General features: G+C 58.5%; 1 protein-coding gene and 2 non-coding genes across 3 annotated transcripts; 2 read left to right on the top strand and 1 right to left on the bottom strand.

The window, feature by feature from the left end:
• The first annotated feature begins 2,445 nt into the window (after positions 1–2,445).
• TRNAF-GAA (transfer RNA phenylalanine (anticodon GAA)) lies at positions 2,446–2,518 on the top strand. The gene has a single exon. It is a non-coding gene; the product is annotated as a tRNA-Phe (tRNA).
• A 381-nt stretch (positions 2,519–2,899) lies between these two features.
• On the top strand, positions 2,900–2,971 carry TRNAA-CGC (transfer RNA alanine (anticodon CGC)). The gene has a single exon. It is a non-coding gene; the product is annotated as a tRNA-Ala (tRNA).
• Positions 2,972–5,194: 2,223 nt separating this feature from the next.
• On the bottom strand, positions 5,195–17,850 carry LOC138683023 (scavenger receptor cysteine-rich type 1 protein M130-like). Its single transcript, XM_069774543.1, is given in 19 exon segments — positions 5,195–5,313; positions 5,689–5,976; positions 6,205–6,357; positions 6,563–6,646; positions 7,073–7,168; positions 7,922–8,059; positions 8,347–8,382; positions 8,803–9,117; positions 9,206–9,268; positions 9,744–10,058; positions 10,416–10,730; positions 10,817–11,143; positions 11,694–12,008; positions 12,237–12,545; positions 13,574–13,897; positions 14,562–14,870; positions 16,330–16,717; positions 17,037–17,159; positions 17,758–17,850. Coding segments are annotated over 19 exon segments (4,110 nt in total).
• Positions 17,851–18,521: the final 671 nt, after the last annotated feature.

The raw sequence follows: 18,521 nt of genomic DNA, 5'->3' as shown, positions 1-18,521 counted from the left end.
CAGCATCCAGGTGTTGTTTGTCAGGCTCTTCTTATCTTCCTTTTTCCCAGCGTACAAGGACACAGCGTCCTTGTCTGCTCCAGCGTTTTGTAAACTTATGCTTCGTTCCCACCTAACGGCTGGATTGCTCACATTCCTTTGCCCAGCCAAGAAATCCTCAACAGAAATATTGTACGGGAGGCCCTATATCGTACAGGCGGGAATATCAACTCAGATTGGGGATGAAACATTATCTGAGTATGTAATAAGCCTGCAAAAACAACTTCGGGAGATAGAGAAACTGGTCTTAGGAACCAGAGCCCGAGGTCTTGATGGACCGGTGCATGATATTAAGCCTGGTGATTATGTGTATGTGAAGTCCTTTACAGATCCACCTCTGGAACCGAAGTGGGAGGGCTCCTTCCAGGTGCTGCTGACATCCCATACAGCGATCAAGATGAAAGAACAGACCTCATGGGTACATCACGCCAGAGTGAAGAAAGCCCCTAAGCCACAATGGAAATCGACACCTATGGGACCATTGAAGCGTCTCATCCAAAAACGATGATAGGGGTTCTTATGACTCTGCTGAGCGGTAACTTAATAAGTGCTTGGGAGTGGCCTTGGACAAATGCTTATTTTAGGTACAGGGGAAATGCAGGAAAGGATCTAAAAGGGATGAATTTGGCAACTGTTGTAATACATAATGATGAAACATAATGAACCACTTTTAAAAAGCAGAAGAATTTGCTTAGGGGAAAGAAAAGGGGGGAATTGATACAGGGAAATAACCATCTGCCTTTTGACCACTTAAATGTTTAATAATTCTGTTGGCCCTGTTTGCTCTTTCGAGGCTCGCTTGCCGGGGCCTGGCGCCTGTGGCATCTGTCAAGGGTTAAGCTTATCAGGGACTGGTATTCCTCAAGGACTGACATGGCAGACAAAGGGAGTGATAAGGGGAACTGCAATGCTAGTCTTCCCACAGAACTTGTTCGGACTTGTTAGAAACTGCTGAAATCACCAAGTAAGAAGAGAGCATGCATGAATGACTAAAGTTCACTAGAGGACAAAAGAAGAAGAGGAAGATAAGACCCCTGAAGAAGTAAATGACCACCGGAGACAGGTCTGAGCCTGTGCAAGATGACATAAACGTTTTAGAACGGCTGACACAAGCTTTTGAACTAACCCTGCCCCAACTTATACATATGAATATTTTGTATTGTGTGACCCTGTGAATATGTATGCCCTGGTGTAATAAATATCTGGCTGCTTGCTGAGACAGCGTGCAAGCTTTGAGGAGAAATCCCCTTGCACCCCGGTGCCAGAATAAACATGCCTGCTTTATAACTCACTCTCCGAGTTGTAAAGTTTGTTCTGCGTGTCAGCAGAGTGGGCCAAAAAAACCCTTCTAGATTTCAAAGAGAAGAAATGCCAAGCCCTACCCCTGGGGTGCCCCTAAAAGGCCCTGGGGGTCATGGTGGGCAACAAGCTGCACATGAGTCAGCAGTGAGCCCCTGTGGCCAAGAAGGCCAAGAGCAGCCTGCCTGTATGAAGAGAAGCATGGCCAGGAGATGAGGGGGAGGGATTCTCCCCCTCCATTCACTGCTTGCTAGACCACATGCACAGCCCTGCACTGAGTTTGGGGCCTCCTGCCACCAGCACAGGAAAGACATTGATCAACAGGAGCAAGTTCAGTGAAGGGGCACCAATACAGTCAGGTGTGTGGGGGTGTGCACGGGGCTGGAGAACTTTCCACCTGAGGAAAGGCTGAGGGAACGCTGTTCAGTACGGAGATGAGATGGCTTTGGGAAACTTCATGGGAGCATTTCAGTACCTATCAGGCAGTTAAGAAAACAGAGCCAGGCTCTTCATCGTGGTGCATGGTGGGAAAAGGAGAGGCAAGGGACAAAAGTTGAAAGAATGTTCAGGCAGGAGGTGAGGTCCATGAGGTCATAACCACAAGGTCACTTACGCACTGGAAGAGGTTGCCCTGAGAGGTTGTGCAGTTCCAATCCTTGGAGGTTTTCAAGCCTTCTCTCCCCCTAAATATGGTCTCCAAATGTTGAACAGAACACTCTTGCTCGTGCAAGAAGGAAGCAAAAGCCTAAGGCACCAGCAAAAGCTCTGCCTCCCCTGGGCCCTCTCTTCCCTATGAGAGAGGTCTTCCACCAACCCCACCCTTCTTCCACCTTCAGCTTTGGCAGCTGCCTGTGCCTGGCCTGTCCACTTGCCTTCACCACTCACCTTTGTAACTGAGGCCCGACACATATCTTGGCACTCCCACTGTAAGCTGGCACCCACCCCACACCTGGAGTCTACCTGGCCATGGAGGCAGGGAGAGGCCAGGTCCCCTCTGCCCGACACTGGGCACAGCTTTTCCCTGGGAATGTCCCCAAGGAGCTCTCTTCATGTGTGTGTCAGCCTGTGGCCTGGCAGAGGAACTGGGACAAGGGCTGCTGGGGCAGGGCTGAAGTAGCTCAGCTGGGAGAGCGTTAGACTGAAGATCTAAAGGTCCCTGGTTCAACCCCGGGCTTCAGCAACGATTGTCTCCTGTAGATTTTTGCAGAGACTGCCTGCCTGCCTTCTTCCAGCCTGCCCTGGCCCTCCTTGCTCCTTCACCTCTTGCCAGAGCACTGCCCGTGCACTGTAGCTGCAGATCTGCAGGTTAGAATGAGCCTTCCTCTTGCACTGCAAGCCCCCAGCCTTCCCCTGGACAGGACTCTCCATTCAGTGCTTCTTTGGGGTGGTCTCCAGCCATCCCTCCTTCCCTGCTCCACAGCACTTGGCATCTCTCCTTTGAGGGGGTCTCTGCAAAGACCCTGTCTCTCTCCTCTTTGCCATTCTCGATGGTGCACAGACTGTTCCCCTTGTCATAGACACATCACAGGAGAAGAGCGTCTCTCCTACTAGCAGGCATCAAGGGGATGTAGCTCAGTGGAAGAGCGCCCGCTTCGCATGTGGGAGGTCCTGGGTTCAATCCCTGGCATCTCCAGGGGTGGTGCTTTTGCCCTGACTGCCCAGCCTCAGGCAGGTGTGGGCTGGAGCTTGGGCACTGCTCCTCTCCAGGCCCTGTGGGCCTGCCCTGCCCACCAAGGGCTTGGCTGTGAGCTGGGCAGGGCTGTGGGACTCTCAGCTGGAGTCTTCCTTCCACCATCGCCACTGGCTTGAGCAGAGCCTCAGCTCAGGGAACCTGGATCCGCTGAGGTCAGGCACAGCCCTGCAGAGGTGGGACTGGTGGGGCCGGTGCCCACCTCTTGCTCCTGGGGTGTGTGGTGACTCCGTCCACCCTGTGCTGGTAGGATCAGGGAGTCACAGGTCTGTCCACAGCCGTGCACAGGCAGTGAGGGCCAGGAGATGGTGCCTTGGCTGCTCCTCTGGCAATAACCCCCACAACCAAAATGGGGCATGAGACATGGATTCTCACTGCAGGGTGCCCAGCACCCTGGTGAGCCAAAACTCAAAGAAATAAGGCTGTTCTCCTATGGGCTTTAAACAGCCAAGCTCTGCCCAGCATGGGGGTTGCAGTGCTGAGGCTTGGGGGGGTCTCACTGTGACCCGCCTCAGGCAGGTCCTCGGGAGCTGCAGGAACAACCACAGATTTGGGGTACAGCAACAATCTTGCTTTGCTGCAGAGAATGGACCCAGCCTGCAATGCCAGACTGTTCAGGTCCCCAGATGCCATGAAACAGGCTCTTCCTGCTCAGGCGTGCTGCCCCCCTCAAGCACACACAGGCCTGTGGCTCATCTCCCCCAGGAGGAAGAGGAAAATGTCTGCCAGGTGCCAGAGTAAGGGAGAAATATTACCCCTGTGGGAGGGCAGAGCTGGCAGCGAGGTGTCACAGGACAGGTGCTGGGTTCCTCTCCCCAGTCCCCACTTGGAGCACCTTGAGTCTGCATGTCAGTGTCCATACTGTCCATAGCCCCCACCATCCTGTGTTCAGAAGATGACAATCCCCCCTTCTTCTTTACTTCACTTTTATACCTTCTTTCTCTGAGATGCAGGGCTGGAGCTTGCCCCCATGGGAGTTTTCCAGGGGATGGATGCTGTGTTTGCAGTGCCCATGGGGGCACTCATCATCACCATCACCATGGGGGTCTCACCCTGGGAACGCTGTTCTCCCATGGGGTCTGCCAGCAGGAAGGCTCTGGGGTATGGGGCAGAGGGATGTGTGTGCCTGGGCTTCTCCCATATCCCCCCAGGATCACCACAGGGGTGGAGGAGCTCCCAGCAGGGAATGGGGCAATGCTGAAGTGGGAGAGGGTGTTGGTGACAGCCACCTCCTCCCCGCTTCTCCTCTAGGGCCAGATCCTGCTGCTTGCAGCAGTACTGAGCTCCAGCAACTTCCCACATCGAACCCTGCCACAGACAGCCAAGGCACCTTCCAGCCCGCAGCAGAGAAGCCTTTTGGGGAAGTGCCGGAGGGGTTTTGAGACCCACCAGCAGGACCAGGGAGGGCGGTTTGGGTTGCCAGGTCCTGCCCAGGTGTCAAACCCTTCTCCCCGCCTGGCTGCTACATAAGAAGTTTCTCTGCCCATGGGCGCTGGGGCAGGCGAAAGCCACAGCCAAGGGAGAGGGACCCTGGCTCAGCTCCCAGCAGTGCCTCTTTTAGGGGAGGGACACAAAATCTCCTCTGCCATGGAAATGTGCCCACGTGAGGATCCTGCCAGATGAGCCCTTCTCCAGGCCAGGGACTGGACCAAGGCTTCTGGCTGCAGCATACATCTCCTGGGGATCTTTTCTTCATCCCCCCAGCCCTCCAACAGTGTTGGGGGAAAGGTGCCCCCATCACCGTTGCTTCCCTCTCTTCTGTGCCTGCACACAAGTACTGCCCTGACACAAACCCAAACTGACATCCCTGGTGAAGCAGCAGGAGGGCAGGGGTGGGGGCTGGAGGAGAGCAGGAGGAGGGGGTCCCAGGGCTGCTGTGGGGCCTTACAGCCTCTGCTCAGGAAGAAGGCAGCTCAGTGCCTTGACAAGAGTGCTCAGGGTCTGCGAGGGCCCAAGGTAGCAGGAGCAGCCCATGGAGACTGGGGTCCTGGCAGAGCATGAGGAGAGGGAATCCCAGCCCTGTGTATCCCAGAAAGCAGCTCTGCACCTTGTGCTGGGGCAGTGGGGAGCAGAGATGCCTCCTAACCATGGTGGGAGGTAATCCATGGGCCATGTTCCCCCCTGGGGCTGGCTGGGATGTTCAGGGCACTGCGGCCAACTCAGGGCTCACTTCTGTGGGGCCACAGCCCAGGGCTTACCCTGGCACGGCAGCTCTGTCATGGCCTCTGCACTGTGGGACCAGCACGGCTCAGGCCCTGCCTGGGGTAAAGAGCAGCTGGGAAACCCTAGGGCGAGGAAATGGGTGCTCAAACTGAGGTGCATCACGGAACCTATCAGAGAGCCATTTTGACTAGAAACTGCCTGTGGCCAGCAGGATGGAAATGTCTCTGTCAGCAGGATTATTCCCCAGCGACCATGGGCTCTCGCAGCCCCACAGCCTGACCCCAAGCCTGCTGTCCCTGAGACATGCCCATTTCCCCACTTCCATGACTTTGTTCTCTGCTCCTCCTGACCAGCCTCAGGAAGATGCCCTGACACTTGGGCAGGCAAGCACCAGCTCTGGGTCAAAGCTGAACACAGCTGTTCTATTATGAACAAAGATGAGGCACAGCATAAAAATGGGAATAAAAATAGAGGAAACTCCAGGCGGTTTCTGTTGCCCGTGGGACAAGGGAGATGGTTCCCTGGTGCTCGCAGCTCTCCCAGCTCCACAGACCTCTTCTCCCTCCTGGCTGCACGCAGCTGCACAGCAGGGATGGGCTCTCATGGCCTTGGGCTCGGGGACTGTTGTGCACAGAGCTCCAGTGTCACAGCCATTGTGTCCTCAGGGGGATGTGCCAGAGACACCTCTTCAGCATCATCATAGCCCATGCTCCCCAGGGACAGGGGCCACGTGTCTCCTTCAGCTCCAGGGACCCCAGCACTTCTCCAGGAGTGCAAGCTGGTCCCTGCAAGCAGCAAGGCAGGACAATGCAGTTCGCCCCATGGGGTCTGTAGATCATCTTCCTCCCTGCTCGTCACCACATTCAGCTCCTTCTCCCACCCCTAGTCCCTCCAAGGAAAACGCCTGGGACAGGTTCCCCCTTCCCAGGAGGCTGGGGTCTCAGGACAGCAGTGACTTGGGTGGCACCATGGATGGCACCCCAGGAACCAGCAGTGCTAAATTTCCCTCTCACCTCTGGGTGCATCCCTGGGCTCTGCTCCCTCCTCAGGCTCCCTGGGCATTTCACTCTCTCCCTGCCCAGGGGCAACATCCTCCGCGGGATCAGAAACCTCCCTGGCATCATCATAACCATCTGCTGGGTCACCTCTGGGTGGGACAAGAACATCTGAAAAGAGAGGGGAGCTGGTGACAGTCAGAAGATACATCCTGCACAGCAGAGCGAAGATGTGCAGGGACACAGGGCTGAGACACGGGTATTGGCAGCACCACAGGAGACCCCCATGTCCTCCCCATCTCCAGCGGTGACACTGAGTGACACCTCTGTCCATCACATGTCTTCAGGGAGATCAACTCCTTCTTGCCTCTGTTACCTGGCACTGATCCCAGACCATCCTCCTCCTCGCTGACCCCAGGGTAGGACTGCAGCTGGGTCAGGGACTCCTCTAAATAGGAGCCTGGAGAGATGCACAGTGGGTATTATGAAGTGAGCCCCACTGACCTGGCTCGTGGTCAGTGCTGCTGGGGAAGGGGGACCCACAGAGCTGGGGCTGCATGGGGACAAGGGCTGGGAATTCACCCTGCCTCCCTGGGGCAAACTCTGTCTCAAAGGTGCTCGCAGAGCTGCCCTAGGACAGCCCTTTCCTTCACTCCACGCATGTCACATGAGGTGCAGGGGCAGGAGGAGAGGGGATGTCCAGCGGGACAGGCAAAGCTGGTTGGGAGAAAGCTCCCCTCCCAGGCCAGGACCTGGATGCTGTCCCCACAGACCACATGGCCCCAGCATCACAATGGGCTGGGGGCTTCAGGGAATCAGCCCTGGGTTGGGGCCAGGGGAAAGGGTCCTGCAGATAGATGTACGTCCAGGGAGGACCCACACCCACCTGAGCGACCAAACCTCGCCTGCTTCTCCCACACTGGGCTGTAACTGATCTCCTCGTACACAGCCTCAGGGAACATCTCCTGAGCACTCCTGGAGCCTGGGGACAGAGGTAGGGCTGGCACAAGGACAGGCAGATGGGCAATGGGATCACACTGCGCTCCTCAAACCTGTTCCTTGGGCCAACCCAGGACTGGCCCGACAGCACAGCCCCACTGCACTGTCCAGGCACAGCTGCCACATCCCCAGTGAGGGCAACATCGCTGTGGAGATTATCTGGGGCAGCGTCACCCTCGCATCATCCCATCAGAGACAATGCTCATGCCCCTCTGGCCCCAGGGTCATGCACCCCTTGTCTGACCCTGGAGCAGCTCCCATGTTTCCTCTCCACCTGGAGCTTTCCCCTGTCTGTCCCACGGGTGTAGAGTAGGGCCCCTGTCCTGCCAGGGGGTGGGCAGAGCTGGGCAGAAGGGACAGCCTGGGTGCCTGACACCACGGGATGGACCCTGCTACCCTGCACTCCTTCCATCATCTCCCTTGTCCCAGAGCACCCCCAGCACTACCTAGAGCACTGCCAGCCTTGGCCATCTCCTTTCTGCCCACATATCTCCCAGCCCCGCTCTGCCATTTCTGACATTTCTCTCCTCACCCCATCGCTACCTCCCCCCACCTCTGGGCTCTCTCCACCCCTTGCTGCTGGTGCCCCACGGCCAGGCAGTCAATGGGATGGTGCATGGGACAGGTGGCAGCACAGAGTCTCATCCCCCCAGCTCTGTCTGTGCCCCACACTGACACCCTGCAGCCCTTCCAGGAGATATCTATCTTCCCCTGGGACCACTGTGGAAAGACCAACCTCTGCGCCCAGCCCTGGTGCTTAGCGCTTGCCCAGCCAGGAGGGCCACGAGCAGGCAGAGAAGGGCCCCCAGGATGATGCAGATGATGATGGGCACTGAGAATCTCCCGCTGCCACTCAGACTGCCCTGGGGGGAATCTGTGTGGGCAAGAATATGGAAAGGCCAGCAGCAGGCCTGGGTGAGGGGGAAAAAGCACCATTCCTGACCCCCATCACAGAAGGCAGCAGGGGATGGAGGGCCCCAGGGATGAGCGATGGAGAAGCTGCTACCCTGATGAGTAAATTACAACCTTCCCTAGCCCCCTCACCACCAGACCAGTGCCTTCTCCTGGGAGTTTCACACGCCAACAAGGAGCCCCTTCCACCCAGCTGTGGGTCACAGTCTGGCCCTGGGGATACCCAGACCCGGGGGGAAGACAAGTTACCTGCTTGGGGTGGGGATGCTGCTGTCCTGGGTGTAGCTGCAGAGGAGAAAAAGGAGAGCTGGGCTGAGAGGGTGGGTATGTGGGTACCGGGGAGCCTCCTCCCCAACACACCGTGTGTGTGTCTGTGGATGTCCCTGACACATCCCACCCAAATTGCCTCTCCTATAGTGCTAGAAAGAGAGGCCGGGAAAGGGCTCAGTGCCTCTGCTCCGGGTGGCAGGCAGGATGGCACAGATAGCCCAAGGGATAACCTTGGGGCTGCAGGGCCCCTTGGGCAATGGACAGAACACATCCAGTTCCACCAAGGCTGCTCCCCACTTGGCACCAGACTCCTGCACTCCACAGGAATGTTCTTGCTCTTGGGAGGTCAGGGGCCATGGCAGGACCAAGGCAGCAAAAGGTCTTCCCCAGCTCCCTGCCAATACCTGAGCAAGGGGTCCTATCCCTGCCACTCACCTGAGCAGTTCACAGCAGCATCTTCCTTATGCCGGCAAGCACCACCATCCCCAGGCCGGGCCCAGCAGTCCTGCAGAGACGGCTCTGTCCCACGGCACTCCACCTGCTCCAGCCAGATGGGGCCCGTCCCCACCCCAAACGCAGCCTCATGCAGGGCAGACACCGCGGGGCCACAGCCCAGCTGCCTGCACGCCACCTCAGCATCCCGCATGTCCCAGGAGTCGTCGCACACCGTCCCCCAAGAGCCACGGTGCCAGACCTCCACTCTGCCCGAGCACGTGTCCTCACCTCCCACGGCACGAATCTTCTCCCTGTCTGGAGAAGGCAAAGACCTCCCATGGCACAGAGACAGCAGGCAGAGCCCTGCCAGACAAGAAGCATCCACAGAGGAGCAGCTCCCTACCTGTGCACCTCGTGGAGTTGGGGCACGGGGCCAGTGGGATCGAGGGCATTTCTGGGCGTCTCCCTGAAGAAGGAAACACTGTGGTGAAAGGGCTGGTTCGGGAGATTGTGCAGAAGAGAGCAGGACTGACCTCTGCTTGTGCCTCCCTCTGCCATCTCGATCACAGCAGCAACTGAACCCTGGTCATTCATGGGACACGCACAGGACTGTGAGGGGACCCCAACTGCTCGGCCCCAAAAGGTCCCAGTTTAACAGAGCAGCAGGAGCATGTCTATGGAGGGAAGGCTCTTCTGAACCCTGTCTGGTCTCTTCTGAGACCTCACCTGGAGATGCCTCTGCCTCCCCCAGGCGCTGCTGGCAACCTGGGTGGCAACTGCTGCTGGACGTGTGTGGCTGTGATCGCTTTTCTGCCACCAGCAGCAGAAGGGACTGACATGGAAAGGAAAAGCCCCTCCAAGCTCTTTTTCCGCATTTGGCTGTGCTCAACAGGGAGCAGGAGCTAGAGTGACACTGGGGTGCCCAGGTGGCTCAGAGTTACCATTGCAGGTGATGTGGATCTCTTCTCGTGGGTCTTCACATGACTGTGGGTTCCAGGGAGCAGAGGGACACTGCCAGAAGGAGCTGGTTTTCTCCCCACACCGCACCTTATCCAGCCATGTAGGGCCAGACACCCTTCCATAAGGCAGCTGCGTTTCCAGGGATCCTCCGTCCCCGCAGCCCAGCTCCTTGCATGCCAGCAACACCGTGTCGAGAGTCATCGAGTTGGAGCAAATGCTGCCCCATGTTCCGTTGTAGAAAACCTGCAGGCGCCCGGAGCAGCCATCACTGTTCTCCAGCCTCAGGGCCATGAACTCTGGGAGGAAAGGCACCAAGGGGGAACAGGCTGGTCTGGGGCAGTGGGAGCCAGGACACCTCTGCACCCCCCAGGCCCACAGCTGGGTAAGGCCATGGCCAGTACGTCCCCCTTGCACCCAAAGGTAGAGAGAAGCCCCTGATGGACAGACACCCCTGCCCTTCCTGCAAACCCTCGGGGATGGCTGAGCTCCCCAGGGACCCTCAGTGGGACTGAGGGTACCCGTGCATGGGTATCCACAGGACATGCTCGGACAGGAGCTCAGAGGCAGCCAGGGACAGCCTTGGCCATGCCCATCTCTCCTTGTGTCCTGGCCTCCATGGGAGCCAGGCTCCCACTACAGCTCCTGGCACAGACCTGAGCAGACGACTCCGGCATCCTCTTTGTGCCCGCAGTCGTGCTGCCCCCAGGGCCTGGCAGGGCAGTCCCAGAGAGCAGCTTCGGCCCCAGAGCAGTTCACGCCATCCAGCCAGATCTGCCCGGAGCCTTCCCCGAACTGAGCAGAGCCGGCTGCCTCCACTGCCCCTCCACAGCCCAGCTGGTGACAAATGACGGTGGCATCAGACAGGTCCCAGCCATCATCACAGACAGTCCCCCAGATGCCCTGGTAGTAGATCTCCACTCTCCCAGCACAGCGCCCGGTCCCATTCACCAGCCGGACCCTCCGGCTCCCTGTAGTGGGTAGAAACCCCAGTTGCTGTTAGGGGCCGGCTGCCCACCCACCCCATCACCTGGGGTGCCCGTGCAGCGCCGCTCACCCCAGCAAATGACTCCCACATCCTCTGCTACCCCTGCCGCCGGTGCACTCTCGAGCAGGGAGGTGTTGCAGAAGGCCAGGCTGGCCTCATGCCCTGTGCACCGGACCCCTCGCAGCCCCACGGGACCCGTCCCTCGCTCAGGCTTTGGGGGGTTGTAGGCTGTCCCTGCCTCTCCACACCGCAGCTGCCGGCACACCACACTGGCCTCCTGCACGTCCCACTGGTCATCCAGGACTCTGCCCCATGTCCCATGCTGGAAGATCTCCACTCGTCCATCGCACCGGCTCTCTCCACCCACCAGCCGCAGGGATGCAAAGCTGGCTGAGCCTGGGGAGAGCAGAGATGCCACAGCCATTGGTGGCACCAGGGAGCATGGCATCCTTCAGGGAGCAGTGGGAGGGGGGGATTTTCCGCCCAAACACAACAAGATTGAGCCTTTTGCTGACGGGAAGCGAGGGCAAAATCTGCTGCTGCTGGGGGCACCCAGGCACCTGCTTCCTGGGTGGTGGGATGAGGCTCTGCAGAGCTCTCTCTGGGGATGGGATGCAGTTGTCTGCAGCCAGAGGGATGGACCACAGCCCTGCAGCCCTGCTCTGGGCTTTTCCCACAGTAGGAGAATGGAGGAGCCCAGGCCTGGTGGTGGTGATGGGGCCTATGCCACTGCCCTGGGGGCAGATGCCTGCCTCCATTCAGCCCTCAGCTCTCCCAAAGTATAGCGGTCACTCTGAGCAGGAAAAGCCCTCCAGATGGCTCCTGGGGAAGCCAGGGTTTCTCCAGGGAGAAATTCAGCCTTGCACTGCTGTGGGATCACTGCTTTGTGTGGCCACATGACACACAAAGGGCAAATGGAGTTATGCAGCATTTTTCCAGCACTCACCTGAGCAAATGACAGCAGCGTTGTTCCCATGGGAACATGGTGAGGCCCCCAGGGTGATCACTGGGCACTGTCCCAGATGGGCTTCTGTCCCATCACAGTGGAATGAGTCTCTCCAGACAGGGCCAGTCCCTCTCCCAAAATGCTCTCCTCCAGGAATGGACTCAGCAAACCCACAGTTGAGTTGACGACAGAGAACATGGGCATCCGAGAGATCCCAGCGGGAGGCACAGAGAGTCCCCCAGGTCCCTGACACCTGGACCTCTACCCTCCCTGCACACACTGTGCTGCCGTTCACCAGCTTGAATCCTGTGTATTCTGGGGACAGAGGAGGAGGAGAGAGGGTGGATTGGTGCTCATGTACCCTCAGTAGCTGGCGGAGAGGCCAGAGGGACAGCATGCCTTTCTTCTCCTTCTGCACTATTTTCATGCTGCAGACAATCCCATCATCCCTCCTGTCCTCACACCTGGCCCAGCACGGTCCTTGCTCTGTTCCCCAACCCCTGGCACAGCCCTGGTGTACAACACCCCTCCCTGAGTCCTTACGTGTGCAGGCGACAACAGCGCTGTTCGCGTGGGTGCAGGGCTGGTCCCTGGAGGACCCTCTGCGGCAGGAGATGAGGCGGGATTCATTGCCCACACACTGCAGCTCTCCATCCCAGATGGGACTGACCCCTTCTCCAAAGTGAGCTGGCCCGCTGACAGGCAGGGCCACTCCACACTGCAACTCCCTGCAGACCACATCAGCAGCGCTGGGACTAAAATGTGAATCACAGACAGTTTTCCACTGGTCCCCATCATGGATCTCCACACGTCCTGAGCAGTGGCTCTTCCCTTCCACCAGCCGGACAAATCCTGGAAAAAAACATAACAACTTGGAGTTCCCAGAGCCCTCTGGCAGTTAAATGTCCACATCCTGCATCATCTCCAAGCAAGCCATGACCAAACTCTCCTTTGCACATTTCAGAGGAAGCTGTTGGGGAAGTGTTGGTGACACAGGCACATCCAGACCCCCATGCACCCCATCTCTACAGCATCAGAGCACTTGAGGGTATGTGTCTGTCACAGACTCACAGCCACAGGTACTGCTTAGACAAAGTGCTCCCACACAAGGTCCCCCGCGTGGCCTGGCATGGTCCCCCCAGAACCACCGTAATGTGAGCAGTTTGATCCAGGAGAACTGGCCCAGATGATAATGACTGCTGCAGCCTGCTCAGCCCCTGCAGAGCTTGGGACCAGGCAGGACCATCCCCCTGATGCAACCAGAAGCACCCCTTGATCCCAGGGGTGTTCCTGGGGTGTTGGAAGGCTCCTTTTAGGTGGAAGATGTCAGAGAGAACAGAAATGGTGCAGCTGCCATCATGCCTGGTGCCTGTTCAGATCCCTCTGATGTCTGCTTGGGGGGCAGGGTGTTCTCAGACAGGGACACCGTGCTCTGCCTGAAGGTGTCCACAACCCAGATGGATGGCCGGACAGAAGGCGAGGATAATCCCACTGGGCCCATGCCAACTCTCAGAGACCAGCAGGCACAAATGAGGATCAGTAACTGCTGCCAAAGGCCCCATGTCATGGGGCAGTGTGGGGAACCATGGGCAGGCAGGAGGGCTTGGACAGTGGGTCACTACTGCATGCACAGGGTCATATCCCCACAGGACTACTCACAGCCTCAGGGACATCTCAGTACCAGCCTGGGCATGCAGTGGGTAGGCTCCCTCTGGGCCTTCCCCAAGGACTGGGGACATCAGCAATGACAGTCCCAGCCTGGCAATTAGGTCAGCATCACTGGGCCCTGCTCTGGTGTCCACTTGTTGCTCCCTGAGGGCACACCCATGGTCCCTTCCCCGATCCCAGACCCAAAGGAGAGGAACAGGCTGTCCCCTTACCTGAACATGTCACTCCAGCATCCTCACTGTGAACACAGTCATGTTCACCCCATCCTCTATGTTTGCAGTCAGACAGGGCAGACTCGGTGCCATTACAGCCAACATCATCCATCCAAATGGGGCCAGATCCTGGCCCAAAGTGTCCATACTGAGGAGCTCCCACAGCAGACCCACAGCCCAGCTGCTTACAAACCACTGCCGCATCGTTCATGCTCCAGTAGTCACCACACACCGTCCCCCACTGGCCCTGTTGTTTCACCTCCACTCTCCCAGCACAGCGCCTGCCACCATCTGCCAGCCTCACCTCCACAGCACCTTCAAACACTGACACAGGACCAGTTAGAGCTGTGCCAAGCCCCAGTAGTGTGCGTCTGGGGGAACCCCTGCCCGGGTGGCATCAGAGGTGCCCCGGTGGGAGCCTTCTCCCCTCCAAGTCTGTCCCCTGGGCAGGGCAGGGGTCCCTTCTATCCTCATGGGTGCTGCAAGGCTGGGGGTCTGCAGTTCTGGCCCTGCTGGGTCATTTGTGGCCCCACAGCCTTTGGCACCTCCTTCTACCCCAACAGCCAGCTGCCACCTGCCCCTGGCCCATGCCCACCTAGGGCACCTGCTCCTCCCCTGCCAGCACCCTGAGAAGAGACCTGCCCCACCAAGGTTCCCCCAAGCACACACTGCTGCTTCTCCCCAAAGCCCCCAGCTCCCCCAGACCACAACCTGCCCTGCCCTCCTCCCAGCTTATCCTCTGCCTTCAGGCCTTTCTGTGTCCTCTGTGGAACAACACAATGATCCCACTGAGCCCTCCCACCCCATGACCCCTCCTTGTCCTTGGGCAGCAGCCCAGCCCTGCCCTGTGTAGGATCCCCCAGGAAGGTCACCTCTCTGCCAGCCTGTGGGAACAGATAGCCCACTTCCCTTGTCTCAACAGGCACAACCTGCCCCCACTCAGGCTGGAGCTCACCCAAGTGTTCAGCACCCGTCCCCGAGTCCTTACGTGTGCAGGTGACAACAGCGCTGTTCGCGTGGGTGCAGGGCTGCTCCCTGGAAGACCCTCTGTGGCAGGAGATGAGGCGGGATTCATTGCCCACACACTGCAGCTCTCCATCCCAGATGGGACTGACCCCTTCTCCAAAGTGAGCTGGCCCACTGACAGGCAGGGCCACGCCACACTGCAACTCCCTGCAGACCACGGCAGCATCTTTGGGACCAAAGTGTGAATCACAGACAGTTTTCCACTGGTCCCCATCATGGATCTCCACACGTCCTGAGCAGCGGCTCTTCCCTTCCACCAGCCGGACAAATTCTGGAAAAAACCCATAACAACTTGGAGTTCCCAGAGCCCTCTGGCAGTTAAATGCCCACGTCCCACATCACCTCCAAGCAAGCCATGACCAAACTGCCCATTGCACATCCCAGAGGAAGTTGTTGGGGGGTTGTTGGTGACACAGGCACATCCAGACCCCCACGCACCCCATCTCTACACCATCACAGCACTCGAGGGTATGTGTCTGTCACAGCACCAGGCACCACTCAGACAAACTGCTGCTGTACAGGGTGCCCTGCACTGCCTGGCATGGTCCCCCCAGCACTGCAGTAGTGTCCACAGTTTGGATCCAGGAGAACTGGCCCAGATGATAAAGACTGCTGCAGCCTGCTCAGCCCCTGCAGAGCTTGGGACCAGGCAGGACCATCACTTTGATGCAGCTAGAAATGCACCTTGCTCCCAGGGATGTTCTGGCATGCTGGGAGATTCCTGTTAGGTGAAGATGTCACAGAGCACAGAAATGGTGCAGCTGCTATCATGCCTGGTGCCTGTTCAGACCCCTCCAATGGCTGCTTGGAGGGGCTTTCCTCAGCCAGGGACATAGCGCTCTGCCTGGAGGTGCACAGGTCCCAAGCCAACAGCCAGGTAGAGAGGCAGGAGACTTGCCTGCCGCCCTGGCCTCACGCTGGCACCGACAGTAACAGCAGGCACAGATCAGAGCCAGTAAGTGCTGGCAAAGACCCTGTTTCATGGGGCAGCACGGGGAACCATGGGCAGGCAGGAGGGTTTGGGCAGTGGGGCAGTGCTGCCTGTGTGGGGCTGTGTCCCCACAGGACTATTCACAGCCCCAGGGATGTCTCAGTACCAGCCTGTGCATGCAGTGGTGCAGGAGGAAGCAGCCAGAGTCAAGCAGCTGCCAAGCTCCTAACCCTCGCAAATGCTGGTCCACACAGCCGAGCCCTGGGTGGGCAGAGGCAGTGAAGGGCTTTGTGGCCACCCTGCTCCATTCCCCAGGGCCCAGCACTCATCCTCTCTGAAAAGCCCATTTGATTCAGTTGAGGTACTCATGCCTGTGAAGGGGAATGACCCAGGAGGATCAGCCATCTCATGCCATTCCTCCAAAGCGTGGAGTGCTGAGCAAGTGCCCCCAGGTGTTTCCAGCACAGGGACCCTCAGCATTGTTGGCTGCAAACTGGCAGAATGGGTGGAGATCAATGAAGCCCAATGGACAGCCCAGGGCAGGGATGGAGGACTCATCTGCAGCCCAAGATACTGACTGAGGGTGACTGAGACTCTGGCAAGGACAGTTCACCTTGGGGTAGGCTCCCTCTGGGCCTTCCCCAAGGACTGGGGACATCAGCAATGACAGTCCCAGCCTGGCAGTTAGACCAGCATCACTGGGCCCTGCTCTGGTGTCCACTTGTTGCTCCCTGAGGGCACACCCATGGTCCCTTCCCCGATCCCAGACCCAAAGGTGAAGAACGTGCTGTCCACTTACCTGAACATGTCACTCCAGCATCGTGAATGTGTTCACAGTTATTTTCACCCCATCCTTTGTGTTCGCAGTCAGACAGGGCAGACTCGGTGCCATTACAGCCAACATCATCCATCCAAATGGGGCCAGATCCTGGCCCAAAGTGTCCATACTGAGGAGCTCCAACAGCAGACCCACAGCCCAGCTGCTTACAAACCACTGCCGCATCGTTCATGCTCCAGTAGTCACCACACACCGTCCCCCACTTGCTATTGTGTTTCACCTCCACTCTCCCAGCACAGCGCCTGCCGCCATTCACCAGCCTCACCTCTGCAGCCCCTTCAAACACCAGCAGGGGATGGGTCAGGAGAGTGCCAAACCTCAGCACTGCAGGTCTGGGGGAACCCCCAACCTGGGCCGATTCAAAGGGTAGGAGCCCTCTCCCCTCCAGGCTGTCCCTGGTGCAGTGCAGGGGTCCCTTCTATCCCCACGGGCTGCACAAGGCTGTGGGTGTCCAGTTCCAGCCCAGCTGGGTCACTCACCATCCCACTGCACAAGGCCTCCCACGGCAACAGCCACCTGCCCCCCCATCCACACTTCCACACACACTGCCCAGCGCTGCACTGAGAACCCGCTACTCCCCAGCCCAGCACCCCCTCAACAGCTCCATGTACGCAGGCCTGCAGCTTCCAGCACCAGCCTGTGCCTGCCCCAGCACCATCCAAACACACCCCCACCCCCAGGGAGCACTGAGATGATTCTGAGGATCCCCCAACCTGTGTCCCCTCCTCGCCCCTGGTGTCAGCCCAGTCCCTACACTGGACCAAGCTCCCCAGGAAGGATGCCTCTCTACTCTAGATGCCCCGGTCCCCTTCTCTCTGTGGGGTCCAAACCGCTCTCATGGGGTCAGGGGTCCCCTGGACCAAGGGGGCAGTGAGCAGCACACAATCCCTCTGAGGTACCCTAGAGCTCCGCAGTGCCCTGGGCATCTCTGGGTACTGCCATCACCAGCTAGGCCACCACCAGCTCCAGAGGTACAGTGCTGGGGAAGAGGGGATGCCAAAGGGGTACCCCAGGACAGGTTGTCTATGAATCCAGCCAGGCACAGGCTGCCCTGAACACTGGAGCCCTGGAAAAGGAGATATTCTCACCCACCGAGATGGGCACAGGGAAAGGCACAGGGTCCATGGACCTGAGCACCTTCTGCCCCTCATCTCAGTAGCACCTGCAAAGAAACCCCATTCCCAGGCAAATCCCAATGACCACACTGGTACCTGCTGGCCCTGGGCTGTGGAACAAAGGAGTCGGCACTTACCCCTGCACAGCTGTACCCAGAGGAGCAGCCACAGCATCTGAGGGGACAGGAGTCCCTCGGTGCCCATCCTGAGCCTCCTGCCCTGCCAGAACATCCCTGCTACGTTAAATTCCCTGCCACGGCTCCTGGGGACTCACGGGGACAATGACGACGGGAGGGCAATATATCTCTGCAGATGCCAGCCCAGCTACAGGAGGAGCCAATCGAAGCAGCAGCACCTTTTTAGACATTATCGGGAGCGATCTCCCCTCCAACACAGCCCAGCCCTCCAATGAAGTTCTCCAGCACCATTCATGACCATATATGAGAGATGGCTCCGCTACTGGTGTCACGTCACTGTGGTGGAGGGCTGTCACAAGACAGGGCCAGTTGTGGGGGGAAACAGGTTTTTCACCCCCTGAACCATGCTGTGTGGACTAGGAGCACTGAGCATCTTTTATTCTGGGCACATCCAAGAGTCCCAGGTGCGAGTGTCCAGCCACCTCTGTGCCATGGGAATCACAGGGCTGAGACTGCAGTGGGGGCTGTGTCAGGAAGGGAAGGAAACAGCCCCTGCCCCTGCTTCAGACCCCGCTCTGCTGGGAGCAGCAGCTGGGAAAGGGCCTTAGCCCAGGCCAGAGCCCCATCCCAGCAGCGCTGGCTCACCCGTCCCTCCCTGGAGAGCCCCACGGAAGGTCCCTTCCAATGAGCTGGAGCTGGGACATGTCCCTGTCCCGGCAGCAGACATGCAGCCCAGAGGCTCAGACACATCCCTGACTCTCGGCATGTCACCGAGGGGCCGTTATTCCTTGCAGGCGAGTCGGGAGCTGCAGCCTGCAGGTGCACAAACCGCAGCCCACGTGGCCTCGCAGCGCTCCCCGCACTCCGGAGGATGTCTGTGGTTTCCTCCTGGCGCCGTGCC

Source organism: Haliaeetus albicilla, chromosome 30 (genome assembly GCF_947461875.1).
Source record: "Haliaeetus albicilla chromosome 30, bHalAlb1.1, whole genome shotgun sequence".
NCBI lineage: Eukaryota > Metazoa > Chordata > Aves > Accipitriformes > Accipitridae > Haliaeetus > Haliaeetus albicilla.
The sequence above is the reverse complement of the archived record's forward strand: the minus strand, read 5'-3'. Positions and strand labels throughout refer to the sequence as shown.